This window comes from Filicampus tigris, chromosome 1 (assembly GCF_054856515.1).
Source record: "Filicampus tigris isolate MCC_2025a chromosome 1, RoL_Ftig_1.0, whole genome shotgun sequence".
NCBI classification, from domain to species: Eukaryota; Metazoa; Chordata; class Actinopteri; order Syngnathiformes; family Syngnathidae; genus Filicampus; species Filicampus tigris.
The window spans coordinates 1,684,547-1,706,692 of record NC_141217.1 but is presented as its reverse complement, the minus strand read 5'-3'; the positions used below and the strand labels follow the sequence as shown (position 1 = coordinate 1,706,692).

The 22,146-nt window shown below is 42.7% G+C and overlaps 1 protein-coding gene across 1 annotated transcript in view; it reads left to right on the top strand.

Moving 5' to 3' along the window:
- The window catches only part of hcfc1b (host cell factor C1b), a 62,966-nt gene that overhangs the window by 1,501 nt on the left and 39,319 nt on the right, over positions 1-22,146 (top strand). The window contains 9 exon segments of the mRNA XM_086046311.1: positions 5,655-5,833; positions 7,513-7,661; positions 12,977-13,137; positions 13,257-13,459; positions 13,539-13,623; positions 13,728-13,834; positions 13,973-14,152; positions 14,231-14,524; positions 16,126-16,265. Coding sequence (XP_085902437.1) covers positions 5,662-5,833; positions 7,513-7,661; positions 12,977-13,137; positions 13,257-13,459; positions 13,539-13,623; positions 13,728-13,834; positions 13,973-14,152; positions 14,231-14,524; positions 16,126-16,265 — 1,491 coding nt within the window. The 5' untranslated portion in view covers positions 5,655-5,661.

Below are 22,146 nucleotides of genomic sequence, written 5' to 3'. Positions count from 1 at the left end.
GAATGCCCACCTTTGACTAAAAATCCAACTGTAGAGAGTCTATTGTCACAACGCACAAGAGCTTTCACAACAAAAATTGTACAGTATTTCCAGTTATGAAGCAAGATCCGGTCGCCAAGCTGTACCAGTATTGTATCAGTACACAACATTACTTAACTATAGTTGAAAATGTATATGTATGTACCTTCAGCTAAAAAGCAAAGAGTGGAGTGTCTGTCGCTAAAATAACCTCGTCCATTCAATGGGGTGGTCATTATCAAGAGCCTCTCAAATATCCACACTTTTTACATTCTTACCCGTTTCATCTCTTTGTATTTTTATTGTATTTCTAGATACTTTATTCATTCACAAGGGAAATTCACTGTTCCAGTAGTCTTTACAATGAAAACAACACAAGGCAAAGCAGGCACGGCGAAGTACTAATACAAATATTTAAGATTTGAAAAATGTTGAATATGAAGAAGAGTAGGTAAAGACCTTTAAGACAAAGACATATCAAGCATATCCGTACACGTTTTTTTTTCCATAAATACAGAAATAAAAAAATAAATGAAAAAAGTCACAATTCCAGTGCGGTCGTAGTACTTCAATGTGGCCAGGAGTGCGAGGGCCCGATAGAGCTGCTCGCAGCTCTAGTTTTTGTGTTTTATCAGGAATCCCTTCAACGCTATCAGATACCTGATGCCTAAACAGTTTTCTGTAGTTTTTGATGCTATTTATTCTGGTGTATTCGTGCTGTTTCAGGTTACATCTGGATGTGCGTTTCATTTGATGATCGTATGACTGATCCCACAGTGGGTAAAATTCACTTAAACCCATCTTGCGATATGAACAATGGCATGGTCCGTGCCCTTTCCTAATCTACTTAAAGCACATATGTCAAAGTCAATGCCTGAGAAGGTTTTCTACGGCCCCTGCGATGATATTGATTTATTATTAGATCCGGCCCGCAGAAAGCCGGTGTGAGTAGCAGGTAATTCGCGCCTGCCGATGACTTCACGCTTTGAAATATATTGTAGCGTCTTCCAAGAACACAGACGTAGTTTAATTATCACGTTTTTATTAGTCGCGAGCCGCGCGATGCATTCATTAACCTTGGGAACAACACAACTTGGCAAGACACACGTTCGACCACAACACAGATAACCCAATTCATTACACTATTTCTGTCATATATTTATTTGCATCTATGTTTGCCACCCCCTGGCTGTTGTTGTAACGAACATTACCGCAACTTTTGCGAGGATCGTTCTTTGGTCGTCTACGTGCCAACTGAAGACTTCACGTCACTTTTCGTGGCTTTCAGAATCGGATTGTGGTGAAAGGTTATTCGGAGTAAACACGCTTTATTAAGAATTACTTTGTTAGAAATCCCATGTTGTTTTAGTATCCGTAATTGTTGGCATTTGATAATAAATTAATTGAGTTTCGATGTAATTCTGAGAAGTCCCACACTGTGAGCAGGCGTTGAACGCTCCTCAAGTGCTCAGTGTTGATAGCGAGAGACGTGGTTTCTTTTCAATTTCCTCCTTCGATACAGCTAGCTAGTAGTTTGTTTGTACCAGCAAACTCAGTAGTTGCAGATTTCCCGTGTTTCACCACGCTTGTTGTTGTGTGTAAATGTTAAAAGGTGAGTTTAATAATTTAGGTTCGTGTCAGGTAACTGCTGTACATAATAACCTTGATATGTTCTTGTGAGTGATGTCACGTTGATGAACACTAGTTAGTTATTTCGGCTAGTATGCTTACTATTCTAGTGATGAAATGTGTGAATGTGTATTTTATGTATTGATTGGTTGATTAATTTCTTAAGACATTGAATTGTAATGTTTAGGCATATTGCTAACTAATGAATATGCATTGGATGATGTTGCTAGATTATTCTTTGTCTATGTTGTTGCAGACCACAATAAATATGTGCCAAGTGGAATACGGGCCTGTGTTCTCTGACAGGATCACCCACATCCATACCTTACCACTCTAAAATAGAGTCAGCTGGAGACATCAAACCAATCATATGATCCTCTCCGTTTTACTTCACATTATGTACAGTTCATACAATCTTGCAGCCCGAGTCAACCAAAAAATTGTTTCCAGTTTGGCAGGAGAAACGCAAATGTTCCACTGATCTTGTTTCACAAGACGGGCAGCGGCTTCTTCTCGGGTCATAAGCGGAAGTCACTTCCGTACGTCACGTACGAGCTGCCTCGCAAAAGTAGCAGTAATGTACTTTATCTTATTTTTCATTTAGTAACTCTGAACATAAAAACACAACAGCCATGGGGGTGACAAACATAGAGGCAAAGAAATATATTACAGAAATATAAAGCGTGACATCATCAGCAGGCGCGAAGGACCCGATCCAATCTGGACATTTTAAAAAATTTCAACAAACATTCTATCAGTCCGGCCCTCGGCTTGTCGCAAAATGTTTTATTTGGCCCTCTGTCAATTTGACTTTGACACCCCTGACTTGAAGGGATGGTTGTGCCAGGATGGCCATGTTTTCACTAACAAGTTAATTTTATATATATTTTTGATCAGGAAAATGAAGAGTTGTCATTTTCTGTTTTATCCATTCATTTTGGAGAAATTAGGAAATAAGTGACTCCATGAATAACACCCCTAAGATCCATGCTTACCCGATTGCTTGCCCGCTGCCAGTCGCTGTCTGCCTCCTGAGATTTGACACAAGTTTAGCGTCGCTAAATGTCCGAAATACAAGCAATCGGGGTTCGTGTGTGCATTCATGCTCTTGTCCGCTTCAGCCTGTGTAAGTGGAGAAGCGATCACCACAGTATTTTTGATTTTGTGGAGGTGATCATGATGACATCATGTTTTTTGTCAATAATCCCAAACTACTGTGCATAACACTTTTATACTTTCACAGGTTGAACTGGACAAGAGTAGTAATGTGCATTTGCATTTTGGTGGCGATCGGTTGCCATTTTAGACAACAGAACTGACATGGCGAGCAATATTACCGCGCTTGCCTCCTTCCCGTGACGTAGACCGCTGAGGCCGAAAAAATAACAAGCTCAGACCCAAAAAGGTGCGGGGCAATTTGTCGTAAATCTAATAACAAAAAAAGCCCTTAAATCACTGCAGAGTCATTTGGGGGGAGCAGTTTAGTACTGATGTCATTTTTACATGCAAACAATATAAGTGCCAATGTTAAAGGGTTTGGCCACGTTTTCACTAACAAGTTCATTTTATATATTTTTTGATCAGGAAAATGAAAAAAGTTGGCATTTTCTATTTTATCAATAAATTTGGGAGAAATTAGGAAATAAGTGACTCTATGAATAACGCCCCTTGTTAATGAGCAGAATGGCTGCACCCCCTACCGTTCTATCCTTGTTCGGCCGGAGTCACGCGAGGGACTGATTCCAAACGCTCCATTGGAAATCATTGTACTTTCATTGCTTATAACGTCCAAAAACGGCGATCAATTGGCACCAAAATTTATGTATCTCTACTTGTGCCCACTTCAACATATCAAAAGGATTAACCTCTCCGTGGCTGATTTATATGGGATTGAGGAAATGTGGAAGTCAGCAGAGCTACATAGGCTGGAACCAGCTGCTGCTTTGCTTAAAAAAACAAAAACAAAAAACACTGCATCTTTGCTGATCCCGGTTAGGACGGGCGAGGCATTAAACACCAGTCAGGATATATACAGAGACTGAAGTGGAAATGAGACGTGCACATTAATTTGGATGAGGAGTGCCCCAGATTTTCGGCTTACAACGCGCCGTCCAATTTGGAAGGTAACAGCCGAAATGGCACGTTCCAATGCGACCACACTCTCGGCTGTGCAGTCAGCCTCGCTGGAGCTTTTTGTTCGCTGTTCGATAAGGGCTTTTGTCACTCTCAAGCCGCTTCACTCGGGCAGAAGGGGGCTGCAAGCAAAATGCAGAGACACCGTGCGCGACTGCTTGCGAGGCGACATGAAGACACAGGCTCATCTTCACCTCCACACGCTGGGCAGACAGTAAGAAGCTAATGTTGTTGTGCTAACGCCTTTTGTTTTAACGGCCTGAAGCGAGTTGTTGCTAAACTTCCACTGTCCCAATACTACCTTTAACCAGGGGGGGAAGTGGGGGGCTCCAATCTGCCTGCTGCAAGCCGCTGTCTCCCTCCCTCCTGAGACACGAGTTTAGCGTCGCTAAATGTCCGAAGTTGGGGTTTGTGTGCGCATTCATGCTCTTGTCCGCTTCAGCTTGTGAAAGTGGAGGAGCAATCGCCACGGTATTTTTGATTTTGTGGAGGTGATCATGATGACGTCATGTTTTATGTCAATAAATTCAAACTATTGTGCAGAACACATTTATACTTTCACAGTTTAAAGTGGACAAGAGTAGTAATGTGCATTTGCATTTTGGTGGCGATCAGTCACCGTTTTAGACAACAGAACTTGACAAAGCGAGCAATATTACCAAGCATGCCTTCTTCATGTGGCTTAGACCTGAGACCAAAAACATAACATAAGCCACACCCCTTTTTGGGGCGTGGAAATTTGTTGTAAACCTAATCACAAAAAAAAAACTTAAATCACTTCAGAGTCTTTTGAGGTGGGCATTTTGGTACTAATGTCGTTTTTACATGCAAACCTATTATATAAGTGCCAATGTTAAGCTCACCCAAATATCCCTTTAACCTGTAATAGCATACTGGAACTGCTGCACGGAAGAAAAATACCCGTTGCTGCTACAACATGCAGGACATAAGATCAAATATAAAACTTGATAAATAATGCCAATCAATGTGATAATTTTTTATTTTTTAAGTTTGGTGCTATTGACGTGTTGATATTCGTTCTTCATAGTAATATAAGAGCAAGAAGGAAACCTTATGTTCATAGCAGTTTAGTAGTGCAACACTATTTTAGTGTTGTAGTTAAATTGTAGTCTACTGGATAGTCGGCCATTTGACGGCCCTTTCTTATGTGTGACCGTGTACGAACCAAACTACTGAGACAAATGAGCTTCTGTGGAGTGGACCACGGATTCAGCGATTGGCCGTCCGCTTGTTGCTAGCGGCTAACAGTTAGCCGCGAGCACCCTACACTGTGCTTCACTTTGCGCCGAGACTATGCTCTCGCACTCTTTGGTTTGGTTACCGTTAGCAGCAGAATGGCGCTTTTCATTCCGGCGCATACACGCGCCACTATGTATTTTTAACTGCAGTGTTCTGCTTCCTCAGTGCTCTGCCGCACGTGTGCATATAGCCGCTGCTCAGGCACTCGTTTGGATCGGAATATGCGCGTCTGCTTCGTGTTCATGTGAACCTGCAGCACCCGGCTACAGTGTTCACTTCTCGACTGCTCAGTTTTCACCGGCAGAAAATGGCCGATTATACGGACGACTCGCCATGCTAGTAAGTAGCACAGTGAAACAGTTTAAACGACTGAGCTGGGCAAAGAAGTTTATTTGCAAGGTGGTATCAAAGGGACTACATCTGGAGTAAACAACAAATCTTTTCTTTGCAATCTTCAGCAAAAGCACCTAGTTAGCTGCCGAACCACATCAAACTGGCCGGCTAGTTAGCTAGCTAAAACGAAACAGCGGCTCCAGAAGCGAACTGAGCCTCTAAGGCAAACATTTCGTTCGGTTTCTCCCCAACAAAGACTATTTCATGGTGGACTCCGACAGAAACGACATGGAAGTCGAGGCAGTGGTGCTTCATCCCCGCTGGAAGCGTGTCCTGGGCTGGAGCGGTCCTGTGCCGCGGCCCCGTCACGGACACAGGGCTGTGGCAATCAAGGAGCTGATGGTGGTGTTTGGTGGAGGTAACGAGGGCATCGTGGACGAGCTGCACGTCTACAACACAGGTACTGTACCGACACCGACTGGCCAGGGGGTAAGCATTTACTCTTCTGACAATAGAATAGGGTTTTGTGCTGGAGCTTAAGGTAAATCACTTAAAGACGCTTGTGGTACTTCCACTTTAATTGCTGAATGCTTTGTGGTCGCAAAGGTGATTTCTGATATTAATCCAACTCTCCCGTTCGTATTCGTGGTACGTGGTATTCATGTTCTTATGCCTGCAAGTCCAAGAAAAATCGCGGGTTTTACTGTAAAGGATGCACGTCACAGACACGCCCCATCTCTTCTGCAGACGAACATACATCATTGCTCCGCATTTATGTGAAGGCAAAAAAAAGTTAATTCATATTGTTGCTAGATGCAGAACATGGCATTTAAAAAAATATATATATTGAAGATTAAGAAAAACGTGATTACGACTAGTTTGAAATTGTAAGCTTTTCTTGTTACCAGTGCTTCTCAATTATTTTCTGTTACGCCCCCCTAGCAAGAAGAAAACAATTCGCGACCCCACCCCTCCACCCAGTCTCCGCCGCAACTATAAATAGCATTTGTCTATAAAATAGTTATAGGTACACCTCTGCATAACATCGTATCCTTGTTAACATAAAAAAAACTAAAAGAAAGAGATATAGTTCAATTTACAAGAATAACCTTATTAACAATTTGTATTAGTCTGTAAAAGAAAAGATTTTAAGTGCATCAATTTGCCTGAAATTCAAAAGATAATATCCTTCTTTAAGCTGTAAACATTTTTGACAGACTTATTGCACTATTTGCTGCTGGAAATAAAATTAAACAAAATCAATAAATTACAAATTCAAATTCACTTCAGCAACATTAACTCAGGAGCACAATAAATAAAACACTTTGACCAACAAAACAAAAATGAATAAAACAATTTGTGCTGATTTTTTTTATAAACTTTTTTTTTTTTTTTTTATCAAAATGAGGAAGCCAAAATTAATGGCTACAATGAGCACGTTTTGCAGCGCACAGCTTCTCAAAGCGAGGTTTGAAGCATGATACTGCAACTCTCAGCTCCTGCTCAATGTTTAGCTGGGACCTGTACTTGGTCTTCAGTGCAGCAACAGCACCTTAATTTATTTGGCTTCATGCTGTCCGCTGCCAGCATTTTTAGACACAGGAAACACACCGGTCTTTCGTCGCCTCCCACTGTAGTCACAGAGAAGCCAAGCGCTACATAATGCTTCGTCATATTTGCGCGTCTTTGCTTTCGGGTGACTTTCTTTTGAATCACTATCTTCGTTTCCCTGCGCCTTTCTTTTCATCCCTGTTAAAAAAATCTTCATGTTGTCTAAGGGTTTGTTTACTGCACTTCACATCGCCAGCTCGTTGCAAAACAAACCTACACCGTGGAGTTAATACTCGCTGCGCACAATGGGTAATTAGAGCGCCACTGCCAACTGCTGGAGTGGAATTACACGTTATTGTAGTACGGCGGGAAAAAAAGCATGTTTCCCATGATCACACACGCCTCCCTCAGCATCGCACCGCGCCCTCCCAGGGGGTCCTGCCCCACTATTTGAGAAGCACTGTGTTAGCCAATATGAAATGCATCCTCCCAGCATGCCCTCTTACAGCTCCATGGGTTTAATTTGTTGTACCCGCTCCCCCCTTACCCCCGCCCCCGCTTCTTCCGGTCTGACCTCCCCACGAACAGCTACCAACCAGTGGTTCATCCCTGCTGTGCGGGGGGACATCCCACCTGGCTGTGCTGCTTATGGCTTTGTGTGTGATGGTACCAGACTACTGGTGTTCGGCGGAATGGTGGAATATGGAAAGTATAGCAACGACCTCTATGAGCTGCAGGTGAGCGAGGCTTGGTTGGGAGGGGGGGGGTGGTCTACCATGTCTAGGGATGGGTATCAATAAGATTTTAACAATACCACTACACTAAACGATACTACTTATTGATCTTGTGCCTTAATGGTATTATCTGTACTTTTTTTGTTTAGATAAACACCAAAACAAAAATATTAGAAGTAAGACTGCTTTTATTTTATTTTTTGATAAATGTATTTGTCTTGCAACTACAATGTCAAATAACTAAACAACAATATTTGACAGAAATTGAAATTATTTTAGCATTACTATTACACTTTTAAACATTGTGTAAATGATCATTTAGTACAAAAGAAAACTTGTGTAGAGCAGCAAGGCTGGAACGTGCAGTTGTGCTGCAAAAAACTGAGGTGAAATGCATCATTTCAATGATTGATTGTGCTTGTGACAACATGCATTGAGCAGCGACGTCATCCCTCCGTCCCTCTCCGGTCACCATGCATAACAAACAATCAAACCAAGAATAACCAAACTTGTGCGTTAGTGTAACGGTTGCATTGAGTGGAAATCAAGTTTACCTAAAGAGTGAAACGCCTGGATGCTATGCTCCTATCAACAGAGCTAACCCTATGTAAAGTATGCCAGCCAGCGTTGCGTGAGTGTACGTAAATAAAACCTCACTTCTCAGAATCCGAGCCTTGAAAGCTGCTGACTTTGCGGCCAAGCCGTAGTGCGTGTTCGACATCCCGAGTAGGTGGAACTGGGACAGTGGAGTCGCTGCCCCCTTACACCAATACCGCTGCCACACATCATCCATTATCTGAATCGCTTTGTCCTCACGAGGTTCGAGGGCATGCTGGAGCCAATCGCAGCCGACTTTTGACAGTGGGCTGGGTACAACCTGACCCGGTTGCCAGCCAATGGCAGGGCAAATATAGACAACAATTTACACTCACAATCACACCTAAGGGCAATTTAGAGTGTTCAATCAACCTACCGTGCATGTTCTGGAATGTGTGAGGAAACCCGAGTACCCAGAGAAAACTCACACAGGCACAGGGAGAACATGCAAACGCCACAGAGAAAAGCCGGGGCCCTGAATTGAACCCGTGACCTCTGCACTGAGAGGCGGACGTGCTGCTAACCAGTCGCCCCATCCCACACATCAAAATAACAATATAAAAACTATATGGTTATACCTAGGGATGCGCCGATTGATCGGGCGCCGATCATGATCGGCCGATTTTCGTGAAAAATGACGTGATCGGAATATTCGATCAAAAGGCTTTTATTGCAGATCAAAACATCCGATCACCCACAGCTCATTCTTTGCAGCCTACAGCCGTGTTGTGTCCCTCCCCCTCTGCTCGCCACATAGGCAAGGCTACTACGTTCACACCAACTGCGGTGGGAGCATTTCTGCGGCCCGTTTCAATTGGAGTCAATGTAGTTCCCGCAGGCCGGCGCGGTTGCTGCGGCGCGGCATGAATGATGCTTTTGGAGCACTGAGACGTCGTCGCGTATTAATAAACAAGTCAACTTTTTTGCCATTCCGCCTCGTGGCAGCCAACCAGCATCGGGCATACTTGAAGGTCCCCCGTCCACTGCGGTGTGTCACACAGCCAAACAGAGCAACTGTAAAAAAAATAATTTAAAAAAGCCACCGAGTGAACAGGGCGCTGTTTGGCTGTGTGCGATGTAGATGCCCGATGCTGATTGGCTGCCGAGACAAAATGGCAAAAAAGTTGATTTGTTTAATATGCGACGACGTCCCTCCGCTCCAAAAGCGTCGTTCATGCCGCGCCGCATCACCCCACCGCAGCTGGTGTGAACGTAGCATTGTCTGCTGTGTAGAGTTTGCGTCTTGTAATACTGTATATGCCATGAAAAGGCACCTCGCGGAGGGGAGCATGGCCAAAAGTTTCAACACAACCAACTTAATCCGAGATTTGAAGAACAAGCAATTGGGAGACTATGGTAAATTTACGAGGCTCACTGCATTGAATAAAGTCAAGGCGAGCAGACGGCGTATGGCACGCATGCTGCAGCTTCTTATGCATGATGCGTTACTGTCACAGCGCAGTATAGTCACCATAAATAAATGGAAAATTATACAGATATTCCATGTGATCGGAATCGGTATCAGCCGATCTCACTCATGCATGATCGGTGTCATAAAACCTAATCGGAATATCCCTAGATATAACGATTCACTCAAGCCCCGATTTGATTTTCAGTTCCCGATTTTCGATTTGATTCGTTTTTTTTGTTTTTTTAAATCACTACCATGCTTGTCTTTGTGCGCTAGTGTGGTGCGGCAGCCATGCACAAACGCAATACGCAATGATATTTGGTGCAAGTGTTTCACGTAGGGCTGCCACAAACTATTATATTGCTAGTGAACTAATCACCAACAGTAGTCACAATTAGTGAACTAATCGGAGTGTACGGGGGGACCTTCGAGTTCTGGCTTGTTTGCGTATTCATTTGCTACTCTTTAGTGCCGCCGCCCTCCTCTCCAGCGTGCAACAGTCAATAGCACCCGTGCGTAAGCTCGCGCTAATAAGTGGACCAAACCGAACATGCCATACCGAAACCGTAGACCATACCGTATTAATACACCCACGTGTACCGTTACACCCCTAGTGCCTTGACTCAAAAAAGTTTGGAAAACACTGCCTTACAGCATCAGTTCTTTATCTGTATGTACAAATGGTCAGAGCTGGGCAGTCCGTCCGTGGGCCGGACCGGTCGGACCCTCCGGCCCGGCCGGATGCCCATTTTTTTGGGTGGAGGGGTGGGGGGTGACAAATTTTTAAAAATGGCTGAACTAAGCATGGCCGGAAGTTGATTTTAGTCCGGCCCACTAATCGGCCCTCATGCGTATGACGTGCTCGCGAGGCGCCCAAAAATCATCTCGGCCTATTCTGTGAAAGGCTTCTTTTTAGGCTTCTTTCTACTCCCGCGTCGGCGCGAGCGACAACTGCTGTTATAGGGATTGTGGTATTGTTTAATTAATAATAATTATAATAATAATTAATTATACAATACGACAAATCCAACCCCGGTGCTCGCAATGCAAGGAAGCACACAGTTGGGTAAATACCACTGGCGCATTTGAAGCGTGTCCACAGCGGGTTCGAATAGTAAATTAGCCAGCTAATGATTTTTAAAAAGCCTCTGCCGTTAGCGTCCCTCCCGCAGCGACGTCAATCACGATCGTTTTTTTATTTATTTATTTTTTTGGGGGGGGTCGGGGGGGCGGAATGGGGCGGCGGACGAAAATGTTTATGTATATGGCTGGAGGGTTGCAGCCGGAAGGGTACAACCCAAGTCAAGGGTGGAGGGTCGTGGTCAGACCACATCATTTGGCCCTGCAAATGATGTATAAATGATGGAGGAATTAAAATTGAAGGCGATACTGTGGCCTTAGCTACTGTGGTTTTAGCTGTAAATGTTTGGTGCATTTAAAAATGGAACCAAAAACTATACACTATGCTGAGTCATGCTAATATGAAACCACCTATGAATACAAAAAAGAACTACTTGTAGACATATTTAACTTTTCTTGGGCACCTAGCCTTTCTTTTTAACGTAGAAGAGAGTGAAATCATGAGTAAACCTAGGGAAAAGCACTGTGCTAAATAAAACTAAGCACATTAAGTTTGTTTTTATTTAAAGCGGAAGTCAACCCAAACATATTTTTTTCAAGAACATGCTCCCAGCAGGTAACTAGTTGAAAACTGATTAATCATTCTGATTAATTTTAAGTTTGTGGAGTACAAGTTAAGCAGCAAAATGCACTTGTTTTTAGCCATCTCTGGGGCGGCCATTTTGTCTTCTGTCGACTGAAAATGACATCACAACTGCTCACGACGACCAGTCACGGCTGACCTATTTCCTGAACCGTGATTGGTCGTTGTGAGCAGTTGTGATGTCATTTTCAGTCTACAGAAGACTAAATGGCCGGCCCCAGAGATGGCTGAAAACGAGTGGATTAACACTTATTTCACAAACGCAATATTTATCAGAATGCCCCGTTTCAACTAGTGGGCTTGCATAGTATATGCTCTAGGGGAAAAAATGGTTGCGTTGACTTTCACTTTAATTTTAATCCAAAATGTTTTGTTTTGCATCTTTAATATGCATAACATGATCTACACATTCAAAATGTGGTATGCACCCGGAATGGAAAAAAAACGTTAATAATTAGGAGGAACATAATTTTTTAGCACTCTAAATTAGTAATGACCTATGTATTTTATTGTTAGGTGTTGCCATTAAGGGTTTGTGGAAAATAGGTCATGTTGCGTTAACTTATAATGGTGTGATTTCCGAGTTTCAAACGCAACACTCGGTACGTGCTCTCAGTGAGGTACTCATGGTCAGCAAGAGAGGCTCTCGCTGTTTGATGTCAACCGCGGGTATACAACGACTGTGTTTTGGTTTTTAATAAACGTCAGTTTGTTGACTATTTCCTCCATAATCGGAAGTAGACGCTACAATATGTTAGCGAACTTACCACAACAGGACATGCGTGCGATGTTGTATCAGAAACGGGGCTCACAGGAGTCTGTGTGCTAACTCCAGCTATTTTCCAGAAACGACTGTCCCAATGTGAGAAATGAGATCGGGCATCAGCCAAAACGTGCTTACTTTTTAGATGCTCGTTTATCACCACCGTGCTGCTATGAAAAGATTTACATTGTTTTAAGTAATTTTGTGAATGTGCCCGTACTTTGGACTGTGTTGCTAATGCCATGACACCATTACCCACAATCCATCTGTTTACATCATGCATGACCCGGATTACCACTACTGCTCATGTGCGTTGCATGTGGGCATGATGAGAGAGCGGCTTGTTAACATTTAGAATCGATTCTTTTCTATTTTTACATAGATGCATATTTTAAGCATTTATGTTGATTATCCATAAATTGTTACATCCCTAGTTATACAGCATGATGGACATTTTTATATAACACTACGTATCATGTTGTGTAATGACGACACAGCATGCCTCTCTCACATGGCGCTGCAGTGGGGCGGATGGCTCGACTCTGATTGTGAACATGCATCTTAGAGGAATATATTAATTTTACCGTTGGTTATAAACGAGATCAGAGAGTTAGAAGTTGCAAAATAACGTTCACACTGCCCTAAATGAATCGAAAATGTTGTAATTTCTCCAAGATCGTTAACAGAATCGTTGAGCGTAGAGCTTATTAATACAACAATTTTTAAAAATTCAACCTCAGGGCCAGTGTAGTACGGGGTAGTAGTACTCATCCCTTATCATGTGGAAACAGTTGTGTGATATGAACAATAAACATCCCCATCAGGCCAGTCGCTGGGAATGGAAGCGTTTGAAAGCAAAGGCTCCTAAGAACAACCCGCCTCCTTGCCCCCGTCTCGGTCACAGCTTCTCTCTGATTGGAAGTCGCTGCTTCTTATTTGGAGGACTGGCCAATGACAGTGAAGACCCCAAGAACAACATTCCCAGGTAAGAAGCGTGATTCGGTCATCCTCAGATGTGTTTGTTGATCTTTGAATGATGTCATATTAGCGCAGCCCATCAGAAGTCAACCGACAACACCAGGGTGACCTCGGACTTCTCCTCAGGTACTTGAATGACCTTTACTCCTTGGAGCTGCGTCAGGGCTCCAGCATGGTCAGCTGGGACATTCCAGTGACGTCAGGGCAGGCGCCGCCACCCAGAGAGAGTCACACGGCTGTGGTGTCAAGCGGCTGTCGAGGCAACCGTCTGATTATCTACGGGGGGATGAGCGGCTGCCGGTTGGGTGACCTGTGGGTGCTCGACATCGGTGAGACCGGTTCCACAATAATACCCACAATGATGTGATGAATGCGCAATGAAAATAAATACCTGTCCTGATGTCACAGACTCGCTCGTCTGGAGCAAACCAGCGCTCAGTGGGACTGCCCCCTTTCCTCGTAGCCTGCACTCGGCCACCACTGTCCATAACAAGTAACGTGGCTCAAACATCTGGTTGGCTTGCTTTGCTCCAATGAGTTTTGTTTCTGTCTCACCTCAACCATCTGTTTGTCTCACCCTCTCCACCTATCTGTCAGGATGTATGTGTTCGGTGGTTGGGTTCCCTTACTGATGGATGATATCAAAGTAGCAACCCATGAGAAGGAGTGGAAGTGCACCAACACACTGGCCTGCCTCAATCTTGGTAAAAAAAAAAAAAAAAGCACATTGACCCCCCCACAAACACGCGTCCTTTGATTGTGTGTGAGAGCAGGTATAACCAATCCAAAGCAGACTCAAGTGTTTCACCTTAATAAGATATAATGACCATCTGTGTGAACAGACACGCTATGTTGGGAGATGGTGCAGATGGACAGCATCGAGGAAAACATTCCGCGAGCTCGCGCCGGCCACTGCAGCGTGGCCATCAACTCTAGACTTTATATCTGGAGCGGGAGGGATGGATATAGGAAGGCCTGGAACAACCAGGTGTGCTGCAAGGACCTTTGGTACTTGGAGACAGGTGGGTGACTGGTTTCCATTTAGAGGCAATCCACCTTTCTCTCAATTGTTTGAACTAGACCCACCTGTGTGTCCTCAGAGCGTCCCAGTGCTCCCTCCCGGGTCCAGCTGGTGCGAGCCAACACATCGTCTCTAGAGGTGAGCTGGGGACCGTCGCAGACCGCTGACACCTACCTGCTGCAGATACAGAAGTACGACATTCCCGCCACGTCGGCAACCGCGGCTGTCTCCGCAGCTGCCGCAGGAGCCAACTCTCTCAAGAGCTCTGCCCCAGTTGGACCAAGTCTGACAAACCAAACCCCCCACATCACATTAGTCCCCTCCCCCACAGTAGCTGTATCTGCAAACCCATTGGCTACTGCCAAAAGTCCAGGTAAGTTGGTCTGAATAGGTATGTGCGTGACTAGTCGTTTAACCGTCTACGATTTATTAAACGTTTAGTATTTTACTATTCGGTTAAACACTGCATTATCACGCATCTTGTTCCTCACGTCTCTCTGCCTCTATAAACAAGCCAAGCACCAAGAGAGAGAATTGCTCCTCTCTCCCCCGCCCACACGCACACATAGTAGGGGCCGGGACACTAAGTTTGGGGAAGAAAAGAGATGTCGAAGCTCCCACGAAAAACAACGTCACCGTTTAGCAGTATTTTGATGCAGCAGATGACAACAAGGTCGTCTGTAGGCTTTGTAAGCATAAACACGCTTACAACCACACTCCTGGAGCGATGAGAAACCACGTGCGGCAGGCAGCCTCGGGCTCCTGCCGCAAGCTGCGTAGCAACAATAGCACGTTAGTTTGCCCCCAGTCGCGTTCAGCTCCTCGTCCCGGCCGGCAAGCGTGGGCAGCGGTGGTGGCACTCTGGGCGGGGCGGGCCCTTCCCACAGATCTCCACAGCTGCAGCGGCCGCTGGGGCACCGCGGTGGCAGCAATCGCCCTTCGCGGGGTTGGTAATTCGGGCCGGCCCGGCCGGCTCATTCGGCCGACGCGGCCTCGATGCGGCTCATGACCCAAAGTCAGAATCGGCTAAATACGTCTAATTGCAATATTGAGCCAACAAGTTCAACATACAAATGCACATATCTAGCTAATATTTAGCTTATATCATGTGTAGCAGCAGCTACTGTACATACAGATACATCAGGTACCATATGATTACACAAATTGCTTAGATTAGATAGACTTTCCTTGCTTGCCCTTAAAATGCAGCGTTGTTTGTCATATATATTTTCTTTCTAAAGCAAGAAAAGGTTAGCCAATCAATTGGTGTTCAGTAGCATGCTTTCAGTAACAGCTGCATTATTGTATTGTCTTGAACATCTCAAAAATAAAGCTCTTGTGAAAAATAATACAAATACATTTATTAAAATAAATATAAATATAGAATTTAAATGAACAAACTGTCCTGAATGTTTGGGCTGAAATAGCCCCTCCTGTAAATACACAAAACATTTGCATTTTCAACTTTGAATTCAATATGTATTAAATTTCAAGTTTTCTTGCTTATAGACTAGTCGCAAATAAAATTTTAGATTAGTCGGCGGGCAAATTCCCATCCCTAGTTCTGAGTTACTTTTTGGTTTTGAATAACATCGGCCCATCAATTTTCTACCACTTTTTCTATTCTTCGTCCCTGGTGAGCTGAACTGGGCAAGAGATGGATACACCTTGGACTAGTGGCCAGTCAATCACAGGGCACATGTTCTTAAACAAGCATTCACACTGAGTCACAGTCTTATACCAGTTTAGGACAGTTTGGAGGCATTAATGAACCTAACATGTACAGTATCCTTTTGGAACATGTAAGGAAGCCAGAATACAGTGTGAGTGTTATTTGTTTGTTTCAGGCCTATGTGACTTGACTCTATTCAATTTATTTATTCACTAATATGAGAACTTTTTGAGGCTATTACAGTTGAAGCAAATAGAGCAGGTGCCACTGACTCCTCTTGAACTAGGTTATTCTTTCTACAGCTGTCCTGAAAGTGGCCACTCAAGGAGCCACAAGTGGGGCTTCCATCGTCACAGGGCGGCAGGCCACGCCAAAAGTTGCTGTGACCACACTTCCTTCACGTGTTCAGATGATGGTACCTGCTCAAGTTGGACAAGCCACAGTAAGTAGACCTTTCTATTGGTGTTGTTCTGACATGCATAAGCAGAGATGCGAACGCTTGGCATCTCAGTAAAGACTGTTTGTTCCGAAAATTTTGGAATCAGTGTTTTCATGCGCGCCAACCGTATTGTCGGTCGACAATCGACACGTACTCACTCACGCAACACGCACTCAGCACTTTAGCGAGCAAGTCAAACGTGACATCCTGGATGATCGGTTACCATTCAGTTTACACGCTTGTAGTCCGCATCATTCATAACTAGCCTGTTGCATGGCAGGCATGTTGCACAAATGATGGCGTCTTACTAGTGTGACGCCAGTATACACCCAAACATGAATAAAGTCACAAGTCTACATATCACAGCGGTGAATGAGTGGGAAAATGCACTTTTCGGTAAATTGCGGTTTTGCTATTCAACTTTATTCTGAATACAGTGGCCAATGTATGAGAATGGGTGTCATGACGACGTGTTTTTTTTTTCTCGCGCTGGATGACACTTCGTCACAGTCACATGTAATATCAAATACATTTCTTCTCATTCTGATTCCTCTAGTAGTTGGGAGTGGTAGACCAGTACTTACTGCAACTCAAAATGTCACATCATTATGGAATAACAGCAGAAATATTTAAATGCCATAAACATTCCCAAAAATCTATGTAAGTCTATACAAATTTTTTTTCTTTATTGTTAAATATTGTCATAAAATATCATTATGTTTTGCAGAAGCTGTATTTAGCAATTTAACCCATTAAAGCCTAAAGCGCCTGGCTCAACAGCTACCCAAAACCTAACGTCGTCTTTGGAATTACCCTTGAAAACATGACGTTTTCCCAGAAATTCAACACCTTCAAAATAATTAATATCTCAGCCCCTGTAGCAGACAGAAACATAATTTCAAAAGATTTTGAGACCTTAGACATGTGGCTCGCACACAGGCCCGAGTTTATTGATCTTTACTGTTTCAATCGAAGATGTAAAAACAAAGTGTAAGTGCAAGAGAAGCACTATTTTTAATTTTAAAAATCGAGTGGTAATTACCATCTTCTATTTTGTTACAAAGACGTCGATATTGTCATTGTCTACAAACATACATCTTAACCATATATCACGTTCGACTGGTTCCAAGTCCACAAGTTCATCGTCTATATCACTGCCGTTACTCATTTCAAAGCTCCCGTGATCGATGGCGTCCGCCATTATGACTTGAAAGAATTCCAGAACATCCTCTGCGGGCTCACGACACCGTCACGTGTATATTCTGATGTATTTCATTGCTTAAGAGAACAAAAATTGTGTAAAAAAAAAAAGAAAAGAAAAAAAGAAACTGATTGTTGGGATGTTTTGTAAATCTCGAGTCCATAAGCCCAATTAGCAATTTACAAAACAACTACTTACTCAATGCATGTTTGTTTTATCTTTCAAGAAGGTATCCAATATAAATAAAGACTCATACAAATCGATTGAATTTTCTTGTCAGTTTTCTTTACCATCTCTGAAGTTCAGGAATCATACAATGATCAGATCTGAGCAGCTTTTCCATCCTCGCGAATGCTCTCACCCGAGACGGGTGAGGGCAGAAAAGGGGCGCGGTTTAACATGCAGCCCTCACATTTATACTGTCTTCAAAATCTAAACATAATGTGGGTTGGTGGTCTCCTCCCTGGCTGCCCCTGCCTATGGGGCTGATCTTTACCTGCTGGTCCTGTGCTCAGATCAGGGCACGCTGACTCTTGAGACTTTGAACTGATTATGAGATGTGTAATTCCCAATTTGGTTTTTGGTTAAGCTGTTGGCTAATATAAAGCCATTCATATAGATTCAGATCCTTCATGACGTATATGCTCTCCAGGCTTTAAGGGTAGAAAGACGCAACAGCGCTCCAGGCTTTAAAGGGACACTTGGGTGAGCTTAACATTGGCACCTATATAATAGGTTTGCATGTAAAAACCACATTAGTACTAAAATGCTCGCCTCAAAAGACTCTTTAGTGATTTAAGGCCTTTTTTTGTGATTAGTGGCTTATGTTATGTTTTCGGTCTCAGCGGTCTACGTCACACGAGGAAGGCATGCTTGGTAATATTGCTCGCTTTGTCAGTTCTGTTGTCTAAAACGGTGACCGATCGCCACCAAAATGCAAATGCACATTACTACTCTTGTCCACTTCAAACTGTGAAAGTATAAATGTGTTCTGCACAATAGTTTGAATTTATTTACATAAAACATGACGTCATCATTAGTACCAAAATGCCCACCTCAAAAGACTCTGAAGTGATTTAAGGTTTTTTTTTTGTGATTAGGTTTACAACAAATTTCCACGCCCCAAAAAGGGGTGTGGCTTATGTTATGTTTTTGGTCTCAGGTCTAAGCCACATGAGGAAGGCATGCTTGGTAATATTGCCCGCTTTGTCAAGTTCTGTTGTCTAAAACGGTGACCGATCGCCACCAAAATGCAAATGCACATTACTACTCTTGTCCACTTCAAACTGTGAAAGTATAAATGTGTTCTGCACAATAGTTTGAATTTATTGACATAAAACATGACGTCATCATGATCTATATATATATATATATATATATATATATATATATATATATGTATATATATATGTATATATATATATGTGTATATATATATATGTATATATGTATATATATATGTATATATATGCGTATATATATATATACATACACATATATACATACACACATATATATATATATATATATATATATATATATACATACACACACATATATCTTATTTTATTTATTTTATATTTTTATTTTTTTTCCAAAAGTCTTCTATCGGTACAGCATCGGCCGATACCGCACAGCTGGATATTGGAATCTGTATCGGGGCCAAAAAATGGCATTGGAACAACACTAGTGGTAAGGCCACCAGAAAGCCACAAGGACACATTTGGTCACTGGAGCATTGACAAAACTCTGAAATTCATCATCATCCGTGACTGTCAGCATCAGAAGTTCAAGTTGGAAATTTAGGCTCTTGCAAGAGGTTCAAAGGTGAGCCGCCTTAGTCTCATCTATAATTTGGACCCTACCTTAGAGGATGGGCTGTTGAGAGTTAGAGGCAGGCTAGATAAAAGGTGCGATGCCCGAGGAAGCTCAGCATCCAATCATCCTTGTGAAAGACCAGCATATCTCAAGCCTCATTCTTAAGCACGCTCACCAAAGCCTTGGACACGCTGGACGATCTCACACTTCATCATCGGTGAGAAGAAAGTTTTGGATCACAAAGGGCAGCTCTGCCATAAGAAACATCATTGGAGAGTGCTGCATTTGTAAGCGCTACAATAGTCAACCTTTACAACAAAAGATGGCAAATTTACCTGCAGCAAGGATTTTACTAGACCAGCCTTTTACCAACACTGGGGTGGATTATTTTGGTCCAATTGAAGTAAAATGAGGGATATCCTGCTGTAGAAGATGCAGCGTTATATTTACTTGCATGGCAAGTCGAGCCATTCATCTGGAGGTAGCATCTACGTTGGATACCGATGCATGCATAAATGCCCTTAGACGTTTCATGAGTCGGAGAGGACAGGTCAGCATCTATGGTCCGACAATGGAACAAACTTTGTGGGAGCAGAGCGAGAGCTAATGGAAGCTCTAGCCAAATTGGATCAGGAAAAGATAACAGGATATCTTGCTCAGGTTGGTGTTAATTGGACTTTTAACTATGGATGGACCGATTATCAGCCGGGCCGATTATCGGCACCGATATTTGGCTTTTTGACGAATATCGGCATCAGCCTTTTTTAAAACTTTGCTGGCCGATAATAAATCAATTTAAAAGTGGAAATCCAAACAAAAATGTGAAAGTTTAACATTTGTCATTTTTAAATTGTCGTTTACTGTAGAAAACTACATGGAGCTATTGTTTAAGTTTTGATTTATCTTTTGTAAGACATGCTGACAACCCTGGGTACTTCCTGAACTTTTTGTGAGAATTTTACAACAGAGATGTATACTGTCAAAAATTTCTTAATGATTTTTTAAAAATCAACATTATGAAAACCTGAAACATTGTTCAATAAACATGCTTAAAGACGTTACAACAGAGCTGAGAGTAAATTTTTCTTTAGATTTTGATGCCAATTATTCCCCTTTTTACTACCGTATTTTCTAGACTATAAGTCACAGGGTTTTTTTCATAGTTTGACTTATACTCTGGAGCGACTTATGTGTGAAATTATTAACACATTACTGTCATGGATTGCTAGTGCTGACTGGCTTTAGCGCTAAAGCGCCTGCAGAGGGAGACAAAACATCATAAATACAAGTCAGCACTAACAGCCATGACAATTACTTCTATATCATTTCACATGTTATTGTAACCCACATAAAGAAACATAAGATACATCCTAAAAGCTATTAAAATGCATGAATAATTTAAACGGTTGAAGTCTAATATTTTGCTAAACTAACAGGCCTTGCTAGTCGAGGAAGCCAGCTTATCCAAACAGCTTCACAAACAAACTACACAGACTCTAGGTGTGCAGCAAAGTTGCCTGTTTATATTGTGAAACTGCACAAGAAACAGAAAATACTATCAAGCTATGCATTACATACACATGTATTTTCATAGACATGAACAAGATGAGCCTATGCTAACGATTAGCAATCACGATTAGCATTAGCGATAGCGATTAGTATGTTCAGTCAACAACCTACTATCATCCACAATTCAGCTCATATATAAATGTCATTACACACAATTGTCTAAGTTAGTTTCAGGCAATGGTTGAACAAGAATGAACCACAAACAGGCAGACATGCTAACGATTAGCAACCGCTATTGGCATTAGCGATAGCGATTAGTATGTTCAGTCAACAACACAGTACAATCAGCCACAATTCAGCTCCTATATAAATGTTGCATGCTCATTACACACAATTGTCTAAGTTACCTACAGGCGATGGTTGAACAAGAATGGACCACAAACAGGCAGTTGCCTGCCTCTGGCTGGGGTATTGCATCATGCAGCCACACACGTAAGGAGGAGCCCACTCAGCACAGAGACAAAGACATAATTACGAACGAATACATTAATACTTTTGGAGACTTGGAAACATTCTACCTGGTCGGGGATAAATAAAAGACTTATTTAATCGATCTACAACTGTTTTGGTGTGTTTAAAGTTATCTTACCGTAACTTTGTTGTATGCTACATGTAGCATCGTAGCTCGGTGGAAATGATGTGTACTAAGCGCACAATTTCCTCCCAAAATACTACTTATACTCCAGTGCGACTTATATGTTGTTGTTTTTTTCCACTTTATTATGCATTTTATGGCTGGTGCGACTTGTACTCCGGAGCGACTTATAGTCCGAAAAATACAGTTAATATTAATATCGCTCCAAATATCTGTTATCGTCCTCCTTGACTACTACCGTATTTTCCGGACTATACGTCGCTCCGGTATACAAGTCACACCAGCCATAAAATGCATAATACAGAAGAAAAAAATATATAAGTCGCACTGGAATATAAGTCGTTCTCTCCTCCGCTCTCGTGCGTGCGTGTGTGTGTGTGTGGGTGTGTGTGTGTGTGTGTGTGTGTGTGTGTGTGTGGGTGGCTGGCTGGCTGATGATGCAAGACTGTGCACTGCGCCTTTTAAAGGAACAGTACACTGTTTTGTATAGCTGGATTGATAGACAGTCAAATTTAGGGATGTGCGAGACTAGTCGTTTAACCGTCTACGATTTATTAAACGTTTAGTATTTTACTAGTCGGTTAAACGCTGCATCCGCTCTATCACGCATCTTGTTCCTCACGCCTCTGCCTCTGTCATCAAACTGAGCACCAACAGAGAGAATTGCTCCCCCCCCGCCCACACGCACACATAGTAGGGGG